Source organism: Bos indicus, chromosome 22, assembly GCF_029378745.1.
Source record: "Bos indicus isolate NIAB-ARS_2022 breed Sahiwal x Tharparkar chromosome 22, NIAB-ARS_B.indTharparkar_mat_pri_1.0, whole genome shotgun sequence".
NCBI classification, from domain to species: Eukaryota; Metazoa; Chordata; class Mammalia; order Artiodactyla; family Bovidae; genus Bos; species Bos indicus.
The window spans coordinates 16,411,114-16,437,294 of record NC_091781.1 but is presented as its reverse complement, the minus strand read 5'-3'; the positions used below and the strand labels follow the sequence as shown (position 1 = coordinate 16,437,294).

At 39.3% G+C, this 26,181-nt stretch overlaps 1 protein-coding gene and 1 long non-coding RNA gene across 5 annotated transcripts in view; one reads left to right on the top strand and one right to left on the bottom strand.

Moving 5' to 3' along the window:
- The window catches only part of KIF15 (kinesin family member 15), a 56,833-nt gene that overhangs the window by 22,550 nt on the left and 8,102 nt on the right, over nt 1-26,181 (bottom strand). For 2 of the 4 annotated variants that reach the window (XM_070776210.1, XM_019984377.2), the window contains exons 2-15: nt 22,953-22,995; nt 22,268-22,451; nt 19,343-19,419; nt 15,948-15,985; nt 12,473-12,570; nt 11,018-11,197; nt 9,394-9,603; nt 7,542-7,667; nt 7,071-7,193; nt 3,913-4,036; nt 3,289-3,365; nt 2,855-3,064; nt 1,774-1,951; nt 166-331 (exon numbers count right to left, since the gene is read on the bottom strand). In XM_070776210.1, the coding sequence (XP_070632311.1) occupies nt 166-331; nt 1,774-1,951; nt 2,855-3,064; nt 3,289-3,365; nt 3,913-4,036; nt 7,071-7,193; nt 7,542-7,667; nt 9,394-9,603; nt 11,018-11,197; nt 12,473-12,570; nt 15,948-15,985; nt 19,343-19,419; nt 22,268-22,451; nt 22,953-22,995 (1,834 nt within the window). Of the gene's footprint in view, nt 1-165; nt 332-1,773; nt 1,952-2,854; nt 3,065-3,288; nt 3,366-3,912; nt 4,037-7,070; nt 7,194-7,541; nt 7,668-9,393; nt 9,604-11,017; nt 11,198-11,625; nt 11,982-12,472; nt 12,571-15,947; nt 15,986-19,342; nt 19,420-22,267; nt 22,452-22,952; nt 22,996-26,181 lie in introns of those variants that run through there. The other 2 variants (XM_070776209.1, XM_070776211.1) reach the window with 2 other exon arrangements.
- On the top strand, nt 12,004-12,758 carry LOC139178582 (uncharacterized). The gene is made up of 2 exons (XR_011562960.1): nt 12,004-12,133; nt 12,629-12,758. It is a non-coding gene; the product is annotated as an uncharacterized lncRNA (long non-coding RNA).

The following is a 26,181-nucleotide window of genomic DNA, read 5'->3' as shown; positions in this document are numbered from 1 at the left end:
AAGAGCAAGATGCAAGCCCTTTTGCTTCATGTCAAAACAAGTTAGCTGCTATATTAGAATATTTAAGGTAAATGCTCAACTAAAATCCTAACCAGGCTAAACACTAGACAAATCAACATTAAAGGACATTGAAACAGTAAGTATGAATATGTATTTATACTTTACCTAGTTAGTTCTTTGAATTCTTCATACTCTTGCTTTGAATTATTCAGCTCTGTGTGAACTTGCAGGAGTTGTGCTTTTAACTTCTCAGTGTTTGCTAATGAACACGGCTCTTTCAGAGCTTTTGGGGAGAATCCTTGCTGACCTGATAATAAGGAAACAACCTGGCCTTTGAAAGACAGAAAATCACAGAATACAATTTCTAAGTTCTCTGCCAAGTATCAATTTTGAAGCACAAGGAGGGAAAACGAGAAATCATTGGAAAATGAACCCTAAAATACAAGAGCCTATAACTCAAGAGGAGACATAAGACACAACAGAGTGTGTTGAAGAGTATTAAAAGTTGTTTTTGTGAAGTTGTGAAGCAACAGGATGAAGGGGCATATTTAAAGCAACACTTTTTCCATTAAGAGAAAAGAACAAATAATGACTGAAGTATAACACCCACACTGCTGGATAGAGAAGTATCACCAGTTGAATTTTGCATGAATTAGTGTCAGCAGTCAATGAATTTTTAGCAAAGGAGATAAACAGCAAAGGCAGCCAGTTCAAAGAACTTGGTATCATTTACCAAGTAGAAAATACTAATTTTTAGGAATTCCTTAGATGACTGAATTTGTTGAAGAGAGTACCACTAAGTTTCAGTATGGGAAAATACCACATAAAAATTGTTCAGAGACTGATGTTTAGAAGATAGTGAGGTCCAGAAATTACCATTAGTATCTTTGGAAGATAGTAAGTTAAGGTACTATAGAGGCCAAAATGGCCAATGAAATATAGAGCACTGTAGGATATATAATACAAAAAATCTGATTTTAACTTTGCATCCAAAATCATGGTCTCTCTACAAGCCATATTCCAAGAATTTTATTCTTTTGTTAATTCATAACAGAATGGAAAAAGGCTTGGAAAAGGAAATTCATAAAACTTTTTTTTTCTTTATCATTGCAGTATAAAAAGATTAGAAGTATCTTCATTTCAACTGAATTCATTTCAACCTAAAAAGAAACAAGGACTGAAACAGAATATGATAAAAGGCCACGAAACTACTCAAAGAATGAGCAAACATTCTGTCACCAAATCCCATAGCATTAATACCAATAGCTGCCAAGCCTGTAAGTTAGATTAGTACTAACTAAACCACTTTTCAGAAAGTAACAGTAAACTTAAAGAACTAATGTATAACTAACAGAACCGACAGTGGCAAGATGACCCGCAAACAAGACATCAGGATCAAAAACTGTGCTGGCTGGACCGTGAGTCTGACCGCTCTGACCAATCTCTCACACCATATAGTTGTTAATCAGGGGGATAAAGATGTCAGCTCTACAGTCATTCAGATTGTCATTAGTTAAGCACTTTTCAAATACTTAACACAGGAAAATTCCATTTAATAAAAATGTAAAGTACCAAGATCTGCAAGACAGAGATATAGGAGTATTCCCTTGCTCGTGGGTATCTATTAGCCTACATGAAGAAAAAGTATGTACATAGGAAATTTGCACACCAAGTCTGGAGGCTAAGTGCAAACCCTCAGGGCAAGGCAATATCAAGGTCCTTATAAACAATCTCCCTGCCCCTAGAAGACATGTTTACACAATCATGTCTTACTTTTGTCATTTTTCTCTGTTCCAGACACTTCGAAGAAGGCTTTTTCCAGGATTGCAATGGTCTGGGCGTCCATTTCGTGGGCTCTTTTCACAGGCTCTAACAGTCTCAGTCTTCTGTTCTCCTCCCTGAGGGAATGATTTTCCATAGCATATTTTGCCACTCTGGGGTGGTGCTCTATCTTTGACATGGAAGAATCAGAGACATATATTTACAAACGTGACCATTTTAGAGAACAAGTTTTTCTAAAAACCAACAGAAAACACTGTGGACACCACAGGAACTATGGAGAGCACCTCAGTTTTTATGATCAGACTGAATATGTGCATATCCTACAACTCTCAAGTCCACATTTGGGTCTGAAAATTTGAAACTTCTCCATCTACTCTTGAAACTCACCCAGACATCTTCAATAAGCATACGGGGTGTACCCTGTGGCAGACTCTTCATGCAAGGGAGACTGCTTCAACACACTGAACATAATAAGAAAGCTCTCCAATGACTACAGCGAAATGCCACTCAAGATTCAGTAAATGAAAAGGGTGAGGTGCAGAGAAGTGTATATGGCAGCTGTCTTTTGTGCACAAAAGGAATAAAAGCCAAAATATCTGTATTGGTCTGAAAATGCATAAAGACCTCTTGAAAAATGTACACTCTGATAAGAGATTATCTTTGTTTCTTAATAATGTGCCTGGTGTCAACTATCCATCCTCCCAGGGAAAAGGAAAAACAACAAAACTTTGATGAGCTCAACTGCAAACTGACTCTGATAACCCCAACTGCCCCCTGGAAGGAACTGTACCTGGCCTGCCGGGGCTGAGTGCCACAGCAGCAATATCACAACTTTCTCCCTTTTCCCTTCAGGTTTTACTATTTTAGAAAAATGGGGTGTGTGTGTGTGTGCACGCACATAAGTAGTGGGGTGGGGGAGTGTTTGAATTATATAATGATACTGTCAGTTCAATTCATTTAAAACACTTTCTCTTGCATTATATTACAAGAATTTGCTGACCAGTCTGGTGACTGACTTATACTTATCCTGAATCTCTTATTTTTAGAATTACTGTGAATGTCACATACTCACTTGTTCTCGCAGAGTTTGAATCTCATCCCTCAGTTCCGACAGCAAACGGTCCTGCTCCTCGGGCAGAAAACTTCCCCGGGATTCCCTGTGGAGCTTTTCCAGGCGCATTATTTGATCCTCTCGGAATTTCACGATCATTTTATTCGACTGAATGAATTTTTCTTTTTTGAGGGTGAGATCTTCCAATTGCGTAACTTTTTCTACCAGAGACTTAAGAAGTTCAAAATTTGATTAGACATAAAAAATAACTGGGCTTCCCTAAATTTCCACAAACCAAGCAACAAACACTAACTTCACATTTAATCTCAAAGTCAAAATTAAGTGTTTCAGTCTTCCTTTGTTTTACTGACTTTTGCCATATATTTTACTCAGAAAAGTTCCAGACAGTGAAAGCCTAAAATATCTTGAATCCCCTTTATAGTAAAGTTTCCTACCTTCTTTTCCTGTTCAGATTTCTTAAAGAATAACATTGCCTCTCGGAAATACTTGATGTAGTTAGTCTCATCTTTATCTGTAATGGGTCCAGTAAAAAAGAAAAAGAAATAGGAAAAATGTTTTATCTCTAAAATTTTAAGAATCAGCAATGAGCTGGAATAGCCTTTGATGGACTGCTCTCTATTACTCTAAAAGAATCAGACTCTCATCCCCACATGATGAATTTCAAATTAACTCAGTCTACAAGTTAGCTATTCTTTGAAGAAAAGTAAGTCTCTGATATCCAATTTAGTAAACATATAAAGATTACATATGACAGAATCCGGAAATGGATCTGAGTGATTTACTAGTATCTCTTTTTTTAGCACTTATTAGGGATGCATTTTCAAAATTGCTTCTACACCGCCCCCTACAACACCTCTCACAGAACTCAGCACCTGCAGTAACTGTGAATTCAGTATCTGTAGTAACCACGTCTGGTTTCTATGCAGGTGAAATAAACACGAACAGATACTCGTGGGCAATCTGGATAGCCATACAGTGCTGTGCCTGTCATCGGAGGGCTCCCATACTACATCCACACCTAGATCTCCTCAGCTTAAAGGACACTGAGCTCATCTTACCTACGGTGCGCAAGCTTTCTGGTAGCATTTGCCCTGCAGTAAGCTGGGCCAGTTGCTCTTTGAGTCTCTTCACTTCAGCTTGGAGCTGGGTCACGTTTCCTTGTGTGTCTTCATTTACTACTGCCTGTTCAAGAATTTTTTTTTTTTAACCATTAAAAGAATGCTTTTTGAGTCATATATTTGTTTGTATGGTTTGGAGTGATGAAGACCAAACAAATTGACACTTGCATCCCACCAAGAGTCCGAAGGCTTCCAGAATTGGTGTGCTGGAGGGGAGGGGAGGCTTCTTTTCCCTGTGCCATCATGCCTAGAACCAGAGACTCTTTCCTTCCCCTCCCTATGCCCCACTTAGGTCTCTAATCTGTTTACAAGGCAATGGCACCCCACTCCAGTACTCTTGCCTGGAAAATCCCATGGATGGAGGAGCCTGGTAAGGCTGCAGTCCATGGGGTCGCTAAGAGTCGGACACGATTTAGCGACTTACTTTCACTTTTTCACTTTCATGCATTGGAGAAGGAAATGGCAAGCCACTCCAGTGTTCTTGCCTGGAGAATCCCAGGGGCAGGAGAGCTTGGTGGGCTGACACCTATGGGGTCACACAGAGTCAGACACGACTGAAGTGACTTAGCAGCAGCAGCCCTGGGCCCTGCTGGGCTGGTTCACTCCTGAAGTGAAGTGAAGTGAAAGTCGCTCAGTCGTGTCTGACTCTTTGCGACTCCATGGACTATACAGTCCATGGAGTTCTCCAGGCCAGAATACTGGAGTGGGTAGCCTTTCCCTTCTCCGGGGGATCTTCCCAACCCAGGGATCGAACCGGGGTCTCCTGCATTGCAGATGGATTCTTTACCAACTGAGTTATCAGGGAATCCCGATTCACTACTGGGGTCAGCATATATGCACCTAATACTGCTTTTTCCTGTGACTGACAGCCCCACCCCATGAAGAAGGGCAAACACCTCCCTTGGTATCACCTTCCCCTGTCTTTGCTCACTAAAGAGGGGTGAGGAACTGCATGGCTGGCCTGAGCTCCCCTGGCTCCACCCTCTTCAGAGAAATTCAACCCTGTGTCTTCCGAACAGTCCTCATAGAAGGGGGAGGTGGTTTGACAACTCCATTTGTGTTTTATTATCACAGTAAATGCTCTTTCAAATAAATGTCTATCAGAAGACTTCTAAGGAGTTCACAGTCTCACAAAACCCACATGGTGTTAGCAAGACTCAAGAGCTAATGGGGACTTCGCTGGTGGTCCAGTGACTAAGACTCAGTACTCCCAATGCAGGGGGCCTGAGTTCTATCCCTGATTAGGGAACTAGATCCCACATGCCACAACTAAGACTTGGCAGAGTCAAAAAAATTTTTTTAATAATAATAATAAAAAAAAAAGGCCAAGAGCTGAGTACCAATCAAATCAAATACCCAATACTCCAGAGTGAGAGGGAAATCTCTGACAGCCCCAAGCTTCCCATGTTCCTCTCTTAGGCTGGGTCTGCCCACTGGGAAGGACTGTTCACTCTTAAGTCCCCAATATCTGAGTCACTTTCCCCTGGGAGGCTGCAGCAGAGGACTTACCATTGATAGTGACTAGTACAAGGTTCCTACTTTTCTTATTTCATATGTTAAGAAGTCATTTCCAGTTGTTTCTGCTTCTTAAGGACAGACTCATCACAAGGCAGTCCTATACACTATGACATCACAATCTCACATTGGTGATGTCATAATTCTAATCATCCCTGCAGCTTTCCATTCTCCAAAAACTTATAGTAAGTCCCAAGAGATAGGGTCAGGAAATGCTAATGATTTCTCCTCCTTGTATTACATATATCCTATAAAGAGGTCATAATCCAATAAACGGAGAAGGCAATGGCACCTCACTCCAGTACTTTTGCCTGGAAAATCGCGTGGATGGAGGAGCCTGGTAGGCTGCAGTCCATGGGGTCGCTGAGGGTCCGACACAACTGAGCAACTTCACTTTCACTTTCATGCATTGGAGAAGGAAATGGCAACTCACTCCAGTGCTCTTGCCTCAAGAATCCCAGGGACGGGGGAGCCTGGTGGGCTGCCGTCTATGGGGTTGCACAGAGTCGGACATGACTGAAGTGACTTAGTAGTAGTAGTAGCAGTAGTAGTAGTAATCCAGTAAATGAATGAATAACCAGACCCATACTCTTCTGACTTATCCAACGGAAAAGGCATCATGAACCTCTTTGCTTTTACCATGATGAGATGATCAGGGAGTCTATTTTGTGGGGTAAGAATAACCACTGTCTCCTTTGAAAGAGAAAGGAAATTAATTTGCCAATATATGCATTTTGATTCTTCTGTTTAGAACCAAAGAGGCCTCCAACCAACCTCTCCAAAACAAGTGGGGAACTCCTTGGTCTTTTGACAGTCTGCACCAGAGGTTAGCCAAGTGCTGCTTGACCACAGCCATGCTCATGTGTTTACACAGCATCTACAGCTGCTTTCTTACTACAAAAAGCAGAGATGAGTAGTGGGGGCAGAGACCATACAATCCACAGTCCAAGAAGCTGGAATTATTTATCACTTGGACCCTTTACATGAAAACTTTTTGGACCACCGATGTACAAGAATATCAAATAAACTTTTTTTTTTTCTCTCTCTTTCTTTTTGGCCATGCTGTGCAGCATGTGGGATCTAGTTCCTGGATCAGGTATCAAACCCACATCCCCTGCAGTGGAAGCAGAGTCTTAACCACTGGACTGCCAGGGGAGTCCCAGAAACTTCTGGTATAGAAAGAAAGACAAGAAATCCCTGGAGTTACAGACAACTTGAAAGACAGTTTGTCAAGCTTGTCAAAACTATTTTCATAGTGGATCCTCTCACCCTTAGCACCCAGCTCTGCTAGCATGGTTTAGGTACATAAATTTAGTCTCCAACCCAATTACAAAGGAAAAACTTTCCCTTCCCTTAAGAAAAAACAGGCCAAACAATAATGACCATAAGACCTCATCTAGGTCTCAAATTACATGATCTATACAGAAGGCTAGGAAAGATGAAAACAGAAACCTTGCTTAAAGTTAGGCTTTCACAACAGAGAAATAAATAAAAGCTAATGTTAATTTCAGGGCAATTACAAAAGTGAGATACTGCAAGCTTCAATATTTTTTTAATTTACTTAAATATAATCAGTATTTTACCTTATTTTTAATCAGCTTGGCTCTTTGAGCAAAATTAAGCGTTGATAGGGTTTCACCAAAACACCTAGATCCAGGATGAACATTTGCAATTATGACTGTTTTGGCATTACCTCCAAGGGAATCCTGTTTAATGATACAAATGGCACACATTTCAAGGGAGAAACCAAAAGATATGGCATAAACGAACCTATCTATGAAACAGAAACAGACTCACATAGAGAACAGACTTGTGACTGTCAAAGGGAAGGTGGGTGGGGGAGGGAAGGACTGGGAGTTTGGTATTAGCAGATGTAAACTATTATAGGTAGGATGGATAAACAGCAAAATCTACTATATAACACAGGTAATTATATTCAATACCCTGTGATAAACCATAACGCAAAAGAACATAAAAAAACATAACCTAACATAGTTTTGTTCATAGTGAACATAACTAAAAAAGGGGCTCAGGAACCCAGTGATCTGCTTTACCCGGAGTAAGAAGGTAAGTTTGGAGTCTCTGTAGCAAATATGTCTCTGTTTTCCATTACCCACATCGACAAGCGCAGTAATCACCTGGCCCAGGCAGCTCAATGATCGGTTTATGTTACCTGCTTCCTAGGGTGTTAGGGAAAAGGAACAAAAATTGAGGTGCACTGATTTCTTTTTAGTATTTTGAATTAAAATATACCTAGCAGGGTGGTAAGTTTGAATGGAAAGGCAAGACAGGGACAACGTTAGTTAAGGGTAAGTAACTTTTCAGCAAAAAGATGTCCTCAACTGTCCCCTAACCTTTTCCTATTGAGGCACACACTGCAATTCTAATACTATTCAAATTCAAACACAAAAGTCATTGAAGGAGAAAAATACTGTTATCAACTCATGATTGTAATAGTTTTCAACTGACCTATAAGCAGGGATAAAATCAAGAAGAGAATAGAGGAAAACATGGTAAAGCAGTAAATTATAAGCATATTTTTCAAGCCTTTTATGTTAAAATGTTTGCTACGTTATAAAGGTATGGTAACTAACGTCCCACTCCCATGTCCCACAAAGCTATTAATGAACATATTATAGATAAGAGAACATTCACTCTAATTCTGTAAATTAGAATTTACACTTATCAAATGTCAATTAGAATTTACATTTATTATATGTAAACATAAAATTTCTTTAAAAGAGTGGTTTGGGGAGAAAAATGTTTGGGTTAAACCTTTTACTTTAGGCAGCGTATTTTTGATAACTGAGTCTGCAGAGATGGGAGTATAGAAAAAAGAGAGGAGAAATGGAAATTATTAACAAGATGCACTGAGCTCAGAGCTTCCACTGTTACCATCCTTAAAAGTGGTTTAGGCCCACGGCTCCACTGTCTGTGGAGCTGGACTACTGCTTGAATCTCAGCTCAACTCAATCACGTGCCCCTGGAAAATTTACTTCTGTTTCTTCAAAATAGAAAGGATAATAATATCATGTCCTAGAATTCTTAGGAAGGTTAAATAGTTTTATATGAAGCATTTAGAAAAGACCCAGCATATATCCTATTATGAACATATGCTATTTTTCTTTGCTTTATGTCACCGTATAAACACAAATGTGAGACAGCCTGACGCTGTCTGAGAGCTCAGGAGGCTCAAATCCTTGCTTTCAAGGCAAACAGCACACTCTCCTCTACCATTGCTGACTCTTCGCTCTCTGCACCCATATATCCTAACATGTAGAATCCACACATTTTGTTGACAGTACATGTCACAATACATATGCATGTGTGCTCAGTCGCTTCAGTTGCGTCCAACTCTTTGCGACTGTATGGACTGTAGCCTGCCAGGCTCCTCAATCCAATGGAATTCTCCAAGCAAGAATACTGGAGTGGGTTGCTGTACCCTCCTCCAGGGGATCTTCCCTGACCCAGGGACTGAACCCACGTCTGCACTGCAGGCAGATTCTTTAACCACTCAGCCACCTGGGAAGACCACAATACGTATATACATTAGTAGTTCATATTACTGAGGACCTCTGGTAATGCCTTAGCCTAGAATGAAGTCTTTAACCCTTAACTCCAGAACTACTTCTTTCCCACGCTTCCCCCAAGTAAGGGGCATGTCATATCCTTCTTCCTCTACCACTCATACCATCGGCCTTTTCGGGTGACAGTGAATTCAAATACTCTTGCTCCTGACGCTTGTCATATCCCATTATGTTTACTGTCCCTACACTACCACAAAAGTTTCTATACCTTTAGGATAGAACCAATTTCTTAACACTTTGTAGCCATCAAAATACTGAGCTTGGTATTGACTTCTAATTCTCAGTCAAGTTGAATTGAAGACCGTAATTCCAATCTTACCTTTAATCTCATGCCTTCTGCATGGGTGTCCTTTTGCCTTTCAGATCCTGCCAAATCCACCAGATTGAGAAGAGAGGTGCGTATATTCACAGTTTCATGGCTTTTCTCCATTGACTCTATTGTAATTGTAAAGACTGCATGAGACCTAGAGGATTCTCTATTCATTGATGTTGAGGCGACACGTCTGTTTCTCCACCCTCCAGACAACACCTAGGCAAAAGGAAAATACACAATCACAACTTCCACATTTTCACAACAGCTACAAACATCAGCAGGAAATCTGTAAAGGGTGGTGTGAGACTACTGGTCTACTGAGCAACATACGCAAGTACACACGCTAATTTTCCTTTCCCTTTCCTTTTTTGTTTCTTCTCTAGGTCATGAGACCAAACAAGCAGGAAATCAGAAGGCATAGGATCTAGAATGGGTTTTGCCATTTCTCTATTTGTATTAATGCAAGTCGTAAAATCTCTCTAAACCCTTTTCTTAACCAAAACTATGAGAAGTCAGATAAATCTCAAAATTACCTTCAAGCCCAAAGCTTTATCAGTCCTTTTGGTCTACAGAGTATTTGTTTTTACTTCCTGTTCCCTGTGGCAGGCAGGCTACATGAAGGTTCAGACAGCAGGCTCTAAAATCAGATGAATACCAGTTCAACCCTTGTCTCCACATCTACCAGTTGTGTGGTCTGGGGCCAAGTGACCTTTTCAAGGCTCAGTCCCATATGTGTAAAATGGGAATGTGGGTACCTCCCTCACAGTGCAGAACATCTCAAACTGTAATATGCACGCTAACCACCTAGTCCCATTAAAATTCAGATTCTGATTCAATAGACGTGAAGTAGAGGCTGAGATCCTGCATTTCTAACAAGCTTCCAGGTGACACTGATAGTATGAGAACTACATTTTTGAGTGGCAAGGTCACAATATGTATTGGATAAATAAAGAAATTATTAGCTTACCTCAAAAGCAGATAAAAAATTAAATGAAATAATATATACAAAGAAGTTAGTATAGGCTTCAGCATATATACTCAATGAATAGAGCTGTTATAACCCTATTAAGCAGTCACAGCATAAAAATGAAATTGTTTATACCTTTTATTTTTTGGTTAATTAATTCATGCTTCCTTTTCATAACACCAAATACTGTATATTAAATATTAGATAAATAATGACATTTACACAGCTGCAAAGTGAAAGAAGAATCCTCACTCAAACATGAGACAAATTTCAAAATACTATTAGCTTGAAAAAAGTGTGGGACTTCCCTGGTGCTCCAGCAGTTAAGACTCTGCACTCCCAATGCAAGGGGCCCAGGTTCAATCCTTGGTCAGGGAACTAGATTCTGCAGGCCACAACTCAGGCCCGGTGCAGACAGACAGATAGTGAATGAACAGAATGAACAATACCAAACTAACCCAAAATCAAGGAGTCAAACATCTATTTTAACAAAGGGGAAATTTATAAAATATGGTCATACTCTTTTTCTTTCCTTCTCATGAACATCCTGGCTATGGCTTAACAAAACATCTTTAGTAACACAATTCCTTCTTTTTTTTGAGGTCAAGGCGTTCTTCACAGCATGCTATGTTGTCTACGGAGCAATCATTCGATGTAGGGTACCTGATAGGCTTCAGCTGCTGAGGTCACCACCTGTTCTACTGCACCAACAACAAAGACCCCCTTCTTAATATGCTCCCTTATGTACAGTCCAGCCGATGCAGAGTCCAGCAGGTCATAGATGTGCTCGTTGTAGATCTCAATAAATGAACACTTACAAAGAAAACTCTTTCCAAGTCCAGCCTGTAAAAGAGAAGCCTGGTTTAGTGATATTGTCATGAGTTCATCCCTACCTTTCCTGAGCACTCATCTTTTCACTCACTTCACAACATATAAATTTCCTACAATATTATCCTTTACACAATACAAGATACTTCAAAGTCAGTTTAAAAACATAGGTTACTAGTTTCAACACATCATTAACAGTTTTAAGCAGCATCAAACCGTGGTCCCAGGAGCCCTGACATTTCCAACAGTACCTGAGAACCAAGATAGGGAACTAGGACTTGAGCATGCCAAACGGGCAATTCCATTTTTCGCTTAATTGAGGTATAATGGATATAGAGCATTACACTAGTTTCAGGCATACAACACAATGATTTGATATTTGTATATACTGCAAAATGATCATAAGTCTAGTTAACATCCATCACCATACATAGTTACATAACTTTTTTCCCTTGTGATGAAAATAGCAGTTCTAGTTTCATCGGTCATATACTGGACTTCCTCATAAGTGTATCTGAATCAAGTGTTATATTTTCCAAATGACAGAAAATAAGGCATTTTAAAAGCCTCTCTTACAAAAAATAAAAAGCCTTGCTATAGGATTTCTAACCACAGAAATGCACGTCACTAAATCTATTTCACTGGCACATAATATGCTTGTCTAACCACAATGGTAAGAGATAGTTTCTGCAAAGGAGTTAAGTGGTAACTCAATGTTATATATCAGTCTCCCTGGCACATAGGTAATAGAATACAGAACACTAATGGCCCTTAAGCCTGGAATTCACTAAGGTAACAATGCACAATAAAGAGAATGGCCCAATCTGGGAGCTAATGCAAAATGGAAGCCCACGTAGCCAGGACAACAGAGCCACACCAAGTGTGAAGCAAGATCATGGTCAGATGGTAGCAGGTAAAGATGGCCCGTTACTACTGTCAGCCTAGGTGCAGGTAGGTGATACGGATTCATGAATCTGTTTTCCTCAGTTAAGATTTTCTTTACACTTTCTCTTTTGTAAAATCTGAGTGTCTAAAGAAGCACTACTTTCTACTTTCTTTTAATGTCAGGTCAAGGATGATGCATGTTTTATAGACTAAAACCTTTAGAAATAGAAAACTCAGAATCCTTAATTTTATCTTGAGAACTGAAGGATTTTTTATACCACTCTAGCCTATCCACGTGTAGATGACCAGTTATACCCCTCCATGTATCATGAACTATTATTAGTAGTTAACTACTCAAAAGTAGATATTGCATGGAATTCCCTTTATTTTTACAGTAAGTTTTACCTTCTCTTTTTCACGTTCAATTAAGGAAAATAAATATTCAAAACTTCGAGGGATTACTCCTCTCAGATTATGAGAAAAATTATCAGATTCAGATGGTCCTAAAGAAAAACATAAAAAAACACAGATATGTAACTGCTCATTTTTATTCTGTAACAGAAGTCCTTCAAAATGGCAACAGTGAAAGACAATTTAACGGAAGATACATTGTATAATCAGTTTCTTCTGGGCTCCCAAACAAGTTAATCTGTGGTAAGAGACGGCATAAGAGAACCAGCCTATCAACAGGTGCATGATAGTCACTAAGCCATTTGAAAAAGCAGCTGTTGTTTGATAAATTAAAAAATCCATTGAAGTCCCAAGCTTGAAATGTTTCCTTCTGCAGATATCAAAATTAGCAGAAATAATAAGCAATTTACTTTACTGGTGCATAAGACATTCAGTCGTCTAGGATGACAACTGGCAGTGTGGCCACGGGCTAATTAAATACTTAATCTCTTTGAGTCTTTCACTATAAAATGGAGATAATAATGGAAATAACTAACTCACAGGGTATAAAAATTAGCATTAGCTAGCATTTTCTTAATTGGGCAATAAAAGCCAGGGTGGTAACAAAGATACTGTAGGAATATGTCACAAGATTTCTATACAGAGAGAAAACTGAAGAGGAATCCTACCCTTATTTTGTTAACACTGGAGAAAAATATGTAGATATGTAAGTAGTAGGAGTTTTTGGAATATTAATTCAAACTAGCTATGTTTAGCAGAAAAAATTATATAGCTAGAAAAGATCTAAAAGTTACTGTACGTATTAGATAATTATACCTTAGAGACCACAGGAACTAAGAAAATGCTGGTGTATGCAAGAAAGCTACAGAAAATAAATTTTAAAATATTATCATCATCTTGATGTGCTATATCTAAATTATATTAAATGGATCCTGTAAACTGTACCTTAAATATATGTGTGTGTGTGTGTGTGTGTGTGTGTGTGTGTGTATATGTATATATACACAAACGGTAGAAAAATGGAAGTAAAGAACACAGAGGACAGAATATTAGAGTATGTGCAGATAATTTTTTAACATTTTCCTGCTAAATCCTATACAAAGATATTCAGCACACTCGTTACAGTTACCTTATCATCTCTTGCCTGGTCTCCTGACTCAGCTCGCAATCCTGCTTCTGTTCTAACCCCTTCTTATAGTCTCTACTCCATTCAGCTGCCTGAGTAGTACTTTTAATTTAACATCACTTCGTGCAATGCTTCTTAAAAACAAACAAACAAACAACAAACCTTCCCATGACTTCACATCCCCTCAAAAAAAAAATCCAAAATCCATGACTTGCCCTCTGGCTACATTTCCAACCTGCCCCTAATTCTGGAAAATTCCACTCTAGCCCCATGTGTCTTCTTGCTGTTCCCTGAATACTTTTCAGCATACTCCCAACTTAGGGCTTGCCTGTGAATTTGCAGGGACAGCCCCTCTGCAGAAGATTCTCCTCCTATGGTCTCAAGGTTCCTTCTCATTTCATTAAGTCTCTTCAAATGTCACCCCAAGAGGCCTCTCTGACTCATCAACCTAAAACAGTACCCCCTGCTCCTTTTTATCCCCTTATTTTTCTTCACAGCACTTATTACTGCTGCTGTTTAGTCACTAAGTCATGTCCAACTCTGAAACTCCATGGGCTATAGCCCACAGGATCTTCTGTCCTTGGGATTTCCCAGACAAGAATACTGCAGTGGGTTGCCAGTTCCTCTTCCAGAGGATCTTCCTGACCCAAGGACTGAACCCGCATCTCCTGCTCAGCAGACAGATTCTTTACCAACGAGCCACTGTTGCTGCTGCTGCTGCTGCTAAGTCACTTCAGTTGTGTCCGACTCTGGGCGACCCCAGAGACGGCAGCCTGCCAGGCTCCCCCGTCCCTGGGATTCTCCAGGCAAGAACACTGCAGTGGGTGGCCATTTCCTTCTCCAATGCATGAAAGTGAAAAGTGAAAGTGAAGTGGCTCAGTCGTGTCTGACTCTTTGCGACCCCATGGACCGCAGCCTAGCAGGCTCCTCCGTCCATGGGATTTGCCAGGCAAGAGTACTGGAGTGGGGTGCCATTGCCTTCTCCAAATGAGCCACTAGGGAAGCCCATATTACTTATTACCTCTGGCATAAGTGCTAAGATATTTATTTGCTTTCAATTGTACATCTCCCCATGAGAATTATAAGCTCCAAGAGAGCCTTGACATTGCCTTTTATTTGAACAGACCACCGGAGCCTTGAAGAGTGCCTGGCATATTTTTAGTACTCACTTATATGTATGTTGCTGTAATTTCAGAGAAAGGAAGACCTTTCTTACTAAAACTCACAATTCAGAAACCATTAAAAAAAAAAACAACCCTGAAATTCAACCATATAAAAATTAAAATTTTGGCATAAGAAATACTTAAGTAAGCCAACAGAAAAAAACTAGAGAAAAATTTGTCATCTATATTATAGACAAAGAGCTAACCTATTTTATGAATCCCCACAAATGAGTAAGAAAACGATATGCTAATTTTTAAATAAGAAAAAAAGCTTGACTGTGCATTTAACAGAGAGACTATTTAAATGTTCAATAAATATATAAAAGGTGGTCAATGGAAATCAAGGAAGTGCAAATAAAAACACAATGAGACAGTACTACACACACTCCAGAACAACTAAAATTTTTAAAAAGGACAATATGATGTGTGGACATGTACATGGAGCACTGGGAAATTCCACGGTGACACATCTCTATCATGGCCCTACCTACAAAAGCTGAACGTACACATACCGTGACCCAGCTAGTCCACTCCCAGAAGTTTAAAGTTCAACAGAAATGAATTTTAAAAGACACATACAAGAAAAAAATGTCCATAACACCATTATTCACGGGGTCTAAAACTCTCTAGCAACAGCAGAATGGAAAATGTGGTCTACTCATACAATAATATATTATACAGTAATGGAAATGAACTACTACTACATGCAATAACATGAGTGAATCTCAGAGTCTTCATGCTGACAGAAAGACTCCAGACATAAAAGAGTAAACACAGTAAAATGTCACTCACAGAAGTGCAAAACCCAGCGAAACTAGTGACACAGAAGTCAGAGTAATACATACATCATGGGGTGGAGTGGGAGTAGTTACTGATTAGGAATTTTGATCAGAAGAGTGGTTATACGGGTATATAAATATGTAAAAATTCATTAAACCCTCTTCAAAAGTTGTTAGTTAAGCACATATTCTGTGCTAAGCTTTAAACTGGAAATAGCCAAAAACACAGATTTCACTGTTATATAATGGAAGTCGTAATCTGACAAGAATGTGGGAAATGACCCTAATTTCATGAGTTCAACATCATACACAGAAAGTATGACTTTCCAAAAAACATGCTAAGTTCTGTTATCACGAAAGAGTAGACTAAGCCAGTAAATGTTAATCTCTAGTTTACTTACCCATCATGGTAAATGTTTTCCCTGAACCAGTCTGTCCACTGTAAAAAAGAATGTTTTATATATTATTTTCACACGTATAATTTAGAAGACTACCTAATTTTAATATGGTCTGCTGCTGCTGCTAAGTCACTTCGGTCGTGTCTGACTCTGTGCGATCCCATAGACGGCAGACTACCTAATTTTAATACAGTCTACTAGTATATAAATTTTCCCCACAAAGAACTAATTTTCTTTCTTTCTTAAAATTTATACCAGGTAAAAAGTGAATGATCCATTTTCTTTCTCTCCTATTCTACTACTAAGAGCTAACTACTCTTAATTGTCTGATAAGTCCTTCCAGAGTATACAAACACAGCCATCAGAGTTTTCATTTAATTTTTATTTATAAAATTGGAATGATGTTATTCATACTTCTCTGCAACCTGTTTTTTTTCCCCCTTAATTTCAGACATTTTTCTACATGGGTAAATAGAAATCTACCTCTTTATGTTTAATGGCTACGTAGTACTCCACGAATGTATCATAATTTATTGAACCAGAACCAACTGGATTTTTTTCCTAATTTTTTCTGTTCTAAATAATGCAGCAATTCTCCTAAATTCTGCCTTTAAAAGGAACCAAGATATTGTCATACTAAAAATAAAACAATTAAAAACATCCTTAGGCTATAGGCTTATTTTGGGTAGTGTCATGATTTCTCAGGTACCCTGAGAAACAGGGGTAACAAACAAAATACAAAAATAAAAACTTAAGTTGAATATAGTTGTCAGTTAGGATGATAAATGTGTTTAGCTTGGATTCATAGCACAAACATAAAATTTTGAGTTTACTTTTTGGTTCAATGCCCCAAGAGCTAGAAAACAGCATAATCTGCTTGTTTACCTATTTCTTTTGGAAGCAGGTTGGAGATAAGTTCTTTAGTTAACTTAGAATGAGAAATGGATATTGCTGCATGCCCTGCTTGAAAGTGAAAGGGACACTATTAACAATAACTTTAGGAACTTCCTTGGCAGTCCAGTGGCTAAGACTCCATGCTTCCAATTCTGGGAGCTCACATTCGATCCCTGGGCAGGAAACAAGATCCCACATGTCGCAACTAACAACTGGTGCTGCCAATACATTAAATAAATAAATATTTTTAAAAATAGCTCATGAACCAGAAAGTATGCTCATTCAACCAATAAATCAATGCTCACTTCTCTCCATGTACTTCTCCTTTCTACCCTCAACTACCAAAAGTAATTTTCAAACTAAATCTATGATTAGTATGCCTAAAGGAAACACTTTGAAGATACATAATCTCTGGTTACTGGGGATTTCATTTTCGAGCTTTACCACTCAAAATATTCTGTGAGAAAAAATCCTTTCTTCTCTTGAGAAGAAATATGAGAAAATGGTTAAGTGCTTCACAGATGAAGAGAGAACATTTAGTTCTGCTGAACACAACTGAAAAGCAAGCATGAAAGGCAAAGGGAAATTTTCAAGGAAGAAAGTGTATGCAAGATGAACACAAGCTTCAGACTTCTGGATTTTTATTTTCTTTTATTTTGAGCCTATTATGGATAAACCAAGGGTACATACACACACACAAAAATCAACTATTCAAAATGAACTATATAATTCACTAAATTCACTACATTCTATTAAAAACTTCTGGTTCTAGATAAAATTAGGAAGTCTGTTGCTAGGAGAAAAGGAAAAAATAATTATAAAATCCACCTTGTATACCTGCCAAGATTGTCAGCTTACATTCTAATATTAAATCTAGAGCAATATTTGAAGGCTGCCAATACTTAGAAATTCACAATCATTGTGCACTTTATTTTGGCCGCACTGAGGGGTTTACAGGATCTTAGTTCCCTTTCCCAGGCCACTGCAGTGAAAGCACCAAGTCCAAATAACAGGCTCACCAGGGAATTCCCATCATCATGCACTTTGAGTATACGTCTTGAAGACAGTTTCATAGTTCCTCATACTATAGGACCCAGCAACTGTATCTCCAGGTATTTACTCAAGTGATTTGAAAACTTACGTTCACATAAAACCCAATATTTGAATGTTTGTACTAACACTCATAATCACTAAAAACTGGAAGCAATCAGAGAAAGACAGAAAGAAAGAAAAAGCTATTGATGGATGCAACAACACAGAAAAATCCCAAGTACACTTTACTAAGCAAAAGGCTACATATTGTGTGATTTCTTTGGAAAAGGCAAAAGAGCAATGGAAAATATATTAGTGTATCCAGCGGCTGGGAGAAAAAGAAGTGGTTGACTATGAATGCAACAAGAGGAACTTTGAAGGGAAAGCGACTGCTCTCTTCAGTAGGTGTGCCAAAAACATGACTCTGCAACTGTCAATACACTAAGAAACCGTACATCACAAAGGGTGACCAATAAACAAGCAAAACACATCAAACTAGGATGTCAGAGACCCTGGGATGAAATGCATCTAACTGATTACAAGTTCATGACACACTGCACTGAAGGCAGTAGGCAGAAAAGGAGCTGACCTAAATTGACAAAAGGAGGTTTTGATTAGAAATTGTAGGACTTAAGGGAAAAAAAGGATCTGTGCATCAACAATGTACTCAGTAAAATTGTTTCTCACAGGGATCCACGATAACAATTTGGAAACTGCTTTGCATGTGTACTAGGGCTGAACAAATAAATAAATGGATGATAGCAATAGGAATCCAGATTTCTGTCAGCCAGGAAGTTACAGATAAAAAAGAAAGGAAGGTTAGAATGAACCCACGTCAATTCTCAATCCTTGGATTAGTCAGACATTAGCATGAAGGCAATGGCACCCCACTCCAGTACTCTTGCCTGGAAAATCCCACGGATGGAGGAGCCTGGTGGGCTGCAGTCCATGGGGTCGCTAGAGTTGGACATGACTGAGTGACTTCACTTTCACTTTTCACTTTCATGCATTGGAGAAGGAAATGGCAACCCACTCCAGTGTTCTTGCCTGGAGAATCCCAGGGACGGGGGAGCCTGGTGGGCCGCCATCTATGGGGTCGCACAGAGTCGGACACGACTGAAGCGACTTAGCAGCAGCAGCATGAACTCAAGTCTAGCTTACTTTATATATTCAAAAGAAACAGACAAGAACAGAAACAATTGTAGATATGTCTCCACACATGACTTAGTATATGTGCACATATTACCAAGCTCTGTCTGCTGAGATGGCCTAAAAGCAAAACACAGTCCTGCTGACACCTTTATTTTAGCTCAGAGAGCCTTGTCGGACTTCTGACTCACAACACTGTAAGATAATAAATTTGTGTTGTTTCAAGCCACTTAAGTATGTGGTCATCTGTTATAGCAGCCATAGGAAACAAATAGAAGCACTTACTATTGTAACCTTGTATAAGAACACAGGAGACAACTTACTATGCAAAGATGGTGCCATTGTAACCGCTCATGCAAGACTCCACAATGCCTTTGGCCACAGTTGAGAACATAGACTCCTATAAATGTAAGCACCAAATATGTTAACATTTTATAAAAATGAAAATGTTTTCCCTAAATGACATTCTAAAATATAATAAAATTTGTGTGTAAATTGTCATTTGCAATGTGAAAATTATATCCACTATACAAAAAAAGGCTAAAATATCTAAGATGATAAAGCTGTAAACATAATTATATCCATTAATCTGCTATGCAATTATAGATTTAAACCCCACATCTAGACTTTATATAGAAATTAGCATGTTGCACACAATATTATACTGCTATTAGCATAAAATACATAACCCTATATGTTCTTCAGTACTTTTCCCACAAACTTTTATCTGATTTTTCCTTTCTTTTTTATATACAAGTAGATGCATCATTAGAAAAGACCCTGAAGCTGGGAGAGGGGGACAGTAGAGGATGAGATGGTTGGATGACATCACTGACTCAATGGACATGAGTTTGAGTGAACTCTGGGAGACGCTGAAGGACAGGGAAGCCCGGCAGGCTGCAGTTCATGGGGTCGCAAAGAGTCGGACACAACTGAGTGACTGTACAACAACAGATGCGCTTGTATTAACAAACCATGAATTAGACACCTGCACTGCCCAGTATTAGCAGCCGTGAGTCACACATGGCTACAGAGCACCTGAAGTGTGTCTAGTTCAATTTGAGATGTGTTGTAAATATAAAACAATCATCAGTTTTGAAAGGTTGAACATGAAAAAAACAATGGAAAATACCTCATTAATAACTTGCTTTATGTTCATTACATGTTGAAATGCATTTTAGATATACAAGGTCAAATAAGATACAGAATTAAAATTAATTTTACCCATTTCTTTTTAATTTTTTAAAGATGTAGTTACTAGGAAATTCCTTAGTGGTCCAGTGGTTAGGACTCGGTGTTCTCACTTCTGAGGGCCCAGGTCAGGGAACTAAGATCCTGCAAGGTATGCAGAACAGCCAAAACTGTAGCTATTAAAATTTTTTAAATTATTAATATATATGTGACTCACTTTCTATTTCCATTTTTCAGACATGTCCTAGATGAAAAAAAAGATCTAAAAATCTATGTGTCACCAAAAACGCAAATCATGTGTATTACGAGGGAACACAATATGTGTGATGTCCAATGCAATAAACATTAGCCATATGTGGCTATTAAAGTCAGGTCCTCAGACACACTATTCATATATCACACATGACTAGCCACATGTGGCTAGGACTCTGAGAAACTAATAATCTGAAAAGGTGGGTTTAAATTTTAATTAATCTTAATTAATTTAAACTTAAATAACCATGTGTGGCTAAAGGCTAATGCAATGGACAGCACAGATACAGAACATTTCTATTACCACAGAAAGTTTCAGTGAACAGTGCTGACTAGATTTTAACCAAATTGTTCTTAATTAGCAAGTTATTGAAAGCATAGTAATTATTTTTTTGGCTGTGCCCTGCAGCAGGTGGGAATCTTAGTTCCCCCACGAGGGATGAGTCTTAACCACTGGACCATCAAGGAAGTCCCAACACCATAGTAATCTTACGTTGATCACTCTCTAAGTGGTTTTAGTCAATAAGTCATGTCCAACTCATTTGCAACCCCATGAACTGTAGCCCACCAGGCTCCTCTGTCCATGGGATTCTCCAGGTAAGAATACTGGAGTGGGTTGCCATTTCCTTCTCCAGGGGATCTTCCCGACAAAGGGATCGAAACCACATCTGCTTGGCAGGCAGATTCTTTACCAGTGAGCTGTGTGGGAAGCCCTTGAATTTCTGTAACCTCCCTAAAATTCCCACATTGAAATACTAAGCCCAAGTGTGATGGTATTTGGAGATGGGGTCCTTGGGAAGTAAGTAATCATGAGACTGGAGCCCTAGTGATCCAGTATGGACACACCTTGGAGATATTGTAGGTTCATTTCCAGACAATCTCAATAAAGTGAATATAGCAGCAAATCGAGTCACATGAACTTTTCAGTTTTCCAGTCCATATCAAAGTTAAATTTATACTATAGTCTATTAAGTGTGGGACAGATTATTTCTAAGAAAACAATGTATATGGTCTTAATATAAAAATACTTTATTGCTAAAAAATGCAAAGAGTTACAACAGTAACATCAAACATTTCTGATCACAGATCACCATTACAAATATATAGTCACAAAGGATATGGGGTCACAAATGAAAAAGTATGAAATATTTCAAGAAATATTGACCACAGTGTGACACAAGGACATGAAGTGAGCAATGCTGTTGGAAAAATGCAGAGTTGCCACAAACCTTCAATTGTATATAAATAAACCCAGTATCTGCAAAGTGCAATAAAACAAGGTATGCCTGAGTTCCCTGATAACAAAAGACACACAGGATTCTCTCTTTCCACCACGTGAGGACACAGTGGAAGGAAGCTGTCTACAATCTAGTGAGTCCTCACAAGACACTGCATCTCTGGCACTTGCTCTTGGATTTCCCAACCTCCAGAACTCTGAGAAATAGATGTTTATTGTTTAAACCACCCAGTCTTCTATTTGTGTAACAGCAGCCAGAACTAAGATATTCTTAAACTAGGCAGTTCAACTTTACTTTTCAATCATCCAGGGGTTCTCAAAAGTATACTTTCAATAACCTCCATCACTGGTTGGAGAGGGAAAGTAAAACAGGCTTGTCATGCTGTTCAAACTTTGACGGAGGCAGAAAAATATTTAATGAAATTAAATCTAAAATGCTAATGGAATATGTGCGCTTCCTTACTTACTTGAGATCTGTTGAACTGATGAAATCAGAAATGAAATTCTCCCAAGTAACAGAATCTTGTATGTCCCAAATGATAAGTGGAGCTCCCCGAATTATCATTACCTGAGTCGTGTCCATGTTGGCCACATGATCAAACACGAAGGTCTTAGGCTCAGGGTTGGAGTGCAGCCGGAGAGTCGTAGAAGAGAGCACAGATAAGCATAAGTTTTGCTCTCCATCAGCTGATCCAGAACCCTCTATAGGTGGGCGTATTCGTACGAAAACTTTGATAGCATCACCTTCATTACTAAAGACAAAAGACGTAGTAGCTCAATTTACAGGAGAAAAAGAATCTGAGCCTCCTATTGCCTCTAGTGTTCCTGGGTCAAGTTTCCCCAACAAGCCCAAAATCTGTCAGTTGACACTGACCGCTTTTCAAGAGTCACACATGACCCAAACCCTTTACTGATTTATAACTTCCTCTGATCTCTTCACAATTGCCATTTTCAAGACTTTACTACTTGAAACTAACTGAAACGTAGTTCGAAACTTTGCTTATCTCTGGTTTCCCTCTTAAAAGCAATAATAAACTGAGTCATTCTAAAGGAGAACTATGTTATTGATTTCATCTTTTAACCTGGAAATTGAGAAGATAGGGCTAGAGAGGAGACATGATTGTTCTGTATTTCCAAGTAGCTGAGGACAAAGGTTAACACTGAAACAAGGATCCCTTACTATGCTAAATGGTTGTTTTTGGAATACTACACCCTTAATTCTTTTGGCCTCATTCTTAATATTTTTTCCTTACCTTGGTTGGTTAGACTGACAGTTTGTCACACTGCGTAACTCAGCTAGAAAAAAAGATAAGAAGTCAGTAAAGATTTTTTAGAGTGCAATATAAAAACCCCATTCTTCTAGCCTGTTCTTCAGTTGCTCACACTCATCAGTCTCCAGGGTCCCTGGCCTGGGCAGGTCAGGGGACAGGCCTCGATCTTCCTACCTATTCTAACTGTGAGCAGACTGGTTAAGGGGTCCCTGCAGAAAGTGAACCAAAAATGGCTTTCTCAACATAAAAGAACTCATTGTGGCTAAAGCCATTTTGTGATCTAAGCCTGGCCCAATGTTTGCCCTTCAACAGGTCTCAGTAATTAATGATCTTAAGGGAGGGATAATTAATGATCTCGGCAGGAGGGCTGAGAGGAGCTACTCCACGTTCAAGGTCAGGAGGGGCAGCTGTGAAGAGATACCACTCATCCAAGGTAAGGAGAAGTGGTTGCGCTTTGCTGGAGCAGCCGTGAAGAAAGACCCCACATCCAAGGTAAGAGAAACCCAAGTAAGACGGTAGGTGTTGCAAGAGGCATCAGAGGGCAGACATAGAAACCATAATCACAGAAAACTAGTCAATCTAATCACATGGACCACAGCCTTGTCTAACTCAATGAAACTATGTCATGCCGTGTGGGGCCACCTAAGAAGGGCGGGTCATGGTGGAGAGGTCTGACAGAATGTGGTCCACTGGAGAAGGGAATGGCAAACCACTTCAGTATTCTTGCCTTGAGAACCCCATGAACAGTATAAAAAGGCAAAATGATAGGATACTGAAAAAGGAACTCCCCAGGTCGGTAGGGGCCCAATATGCTACTGGAGACCAGTGGAGAAATAACTCCAGAAAGAATGAAGGGATGGAGCCAAAGCAAAAACAATACCCAGTTGTGGATGCGACTGGTAATAGAAGTAAGGTCCGATGCTGTAAAAGAGCAAAAATGCATAGGAAACTGGAATGTCAGGTCCATGAATCAAGCAAATTGGAAGTGGTCAAACAAGAGATGGCAAGAGTGAATGTCGACATTCTAGGAATCAGCGAACTAAAATGGACTGGAATGGGTGAATTTAACTCAGATGACCATTGTATCTACTACTGCGGGCAGGAATCCCTTAGAAGAAATGGAGTAGCCATCATGGTCAACAAAAGAGTCCAAAATGCAGTACTTGGATGCAATCTCAAAAACAACAGAATGATCTCTGTTTGTTTCCAAGGCAAACCATTCAATATCATGGTAATCCAAGCCTATGCCCCACTCAGTAACGCTGAAGAAGCTGAAGTTGAATGGTTCAATGAAGACCTAAAAGACCTTTTAGAACTAACACTCAAAAAAGATGTCCTTTTCATTATAGGGGACTGGAATGCAAAAGTAGGAAGTCAAGAAACACCTGGGGTAACAGGCAAATTTGACCTTGGAATAAGGAATGAAGCAGGGCAAAGGCTAATAGAGTTTTGCCAAGAGAACGCACTGGTCATAGCAAACACCCTCTTCCAACAACACAAGAGAAGAGTCTACACATGGACATCACCAGATGGTCAACACCGAAATCAGACTGATTATACTCTTTGCAGCCAAAGATGGAGAAGCTCTATACAGTCAGCAAAAATAAGACTGGGAGCTGACTGTGGCTCAGATCATGAACTCCTTATTGCCAAATTCAGACTTAAATTGAAGAAAGTAGGGAAAACCACTAGACCATTCAGGTATGACCTAAACCAAATTTCTTTATGATTATACAGTGGAAGTGAGAAATAGATTTAAGGGACTAGATCTGATAGAGTGCCTGATGAACTATGGACGGAGGTTCATGACATTGTACAGGAGACAGGGATCAAGACCATCCCCATGGAAAAGAAATGCAAAAAAGCAAAATGGCTGTCTGAGGAGACCTTACAAACAGCTTTGAAAAGAAGAGAAGCAAAAAGAAAAGGAGAAAAGCAAAGATATAAGCATCTGAATGCAGAGTTCCAAAGAATAGCAAGGAGAGATAAGAAAGCCTTACTCAGCCAACAGTGCAAAGAAATAGAGGAAAACAACAGAAATGGAAAGACTAGAGATCTCTTCAAGAAAATGAGAGATACTAAGGGAACATTTCATGCAAAGATGGGCTCGATAAAGGACAGAAATGGTATGGACCTAACAGAAGCAGAAGATATTAAGAAGAGATGGCAAGAATACACAGAAGAACTGTACAAAAAAGATCTTCACAACCCAGATAATCACGATGGTGTGATCACTCACCTAGAGCCAGACATCCTGGAATGTGAAGTCAAGTGGGCCTTAGAAAGCATCACTATGAACAAAGCTAGTGGACATGATGGAATTCCAGTTGAGCTATTTCAAATCCTGGAAGATGATGCTGTGAAAGTGCTGCACTCAATATGCCAGCAAATTTGGAAAACTCAGCAGTGGCCACAGGACTGGAAAAGGTCAGTTTTCATTCCAATCCCAAAGAAAGGCAATGCCAAAGAATGCTCAAACTACCACACAATTGCACTCATCTCACACGCTAGTAAAGTAATGCTCAAAATTCTCCAAGCCAGGCTTTAGCAATACGTGAACCGTGAACTTCCAGATGTTCAAGCTGATTTTAGAAAAGGCAGAGGAACCAGAGATTAAATTGCCAACATCCACTGCATCATCGAAAAAGCAAGAGAGTTCCAGAAAAACATCTATTTCTGCTTTATTGACTATGCCAAAGCCTTGACTGTGTGGATCACAATAAACTGTGGAAAATTCCTAAAGAGATGGGAATACCAGACCACCTGACCTGCCTCTTGAGAAACCTGTATGCAGGTCAGGAAGCAACAGTTAGAACTGGACATGGAACAACAGACTGGTTCCAAATAGGAAAAGGAGTATGTCAAGGCTGTATATTGTCCCCCTGCTTATTTAACTTATATGCAGAGTACACTATGAGAAACGCTGGGCTGGACGAAGCACAAGGTGGAATCAAGATTGCCGGGAGAAATCTCAATAACCTCAGATATGCAGATGACACCACCCTTATGGCAGAAAGTGAAGAGGAACTAAAAAGCCTCTTGATGAAAGTGAAAGTGGAGAGTGAAAAAGTTGGCTTAAAGCTCAACATTCAGAAAATGAAGATCATGGCATCTGGTCCCATCACTTCATGGGAAATAGATGGGGAAACAGTGGAAACAGTATCCGACCTTATTTTGGGGGGCTCCAAAATCACTGCAGATGGTGCTTGCA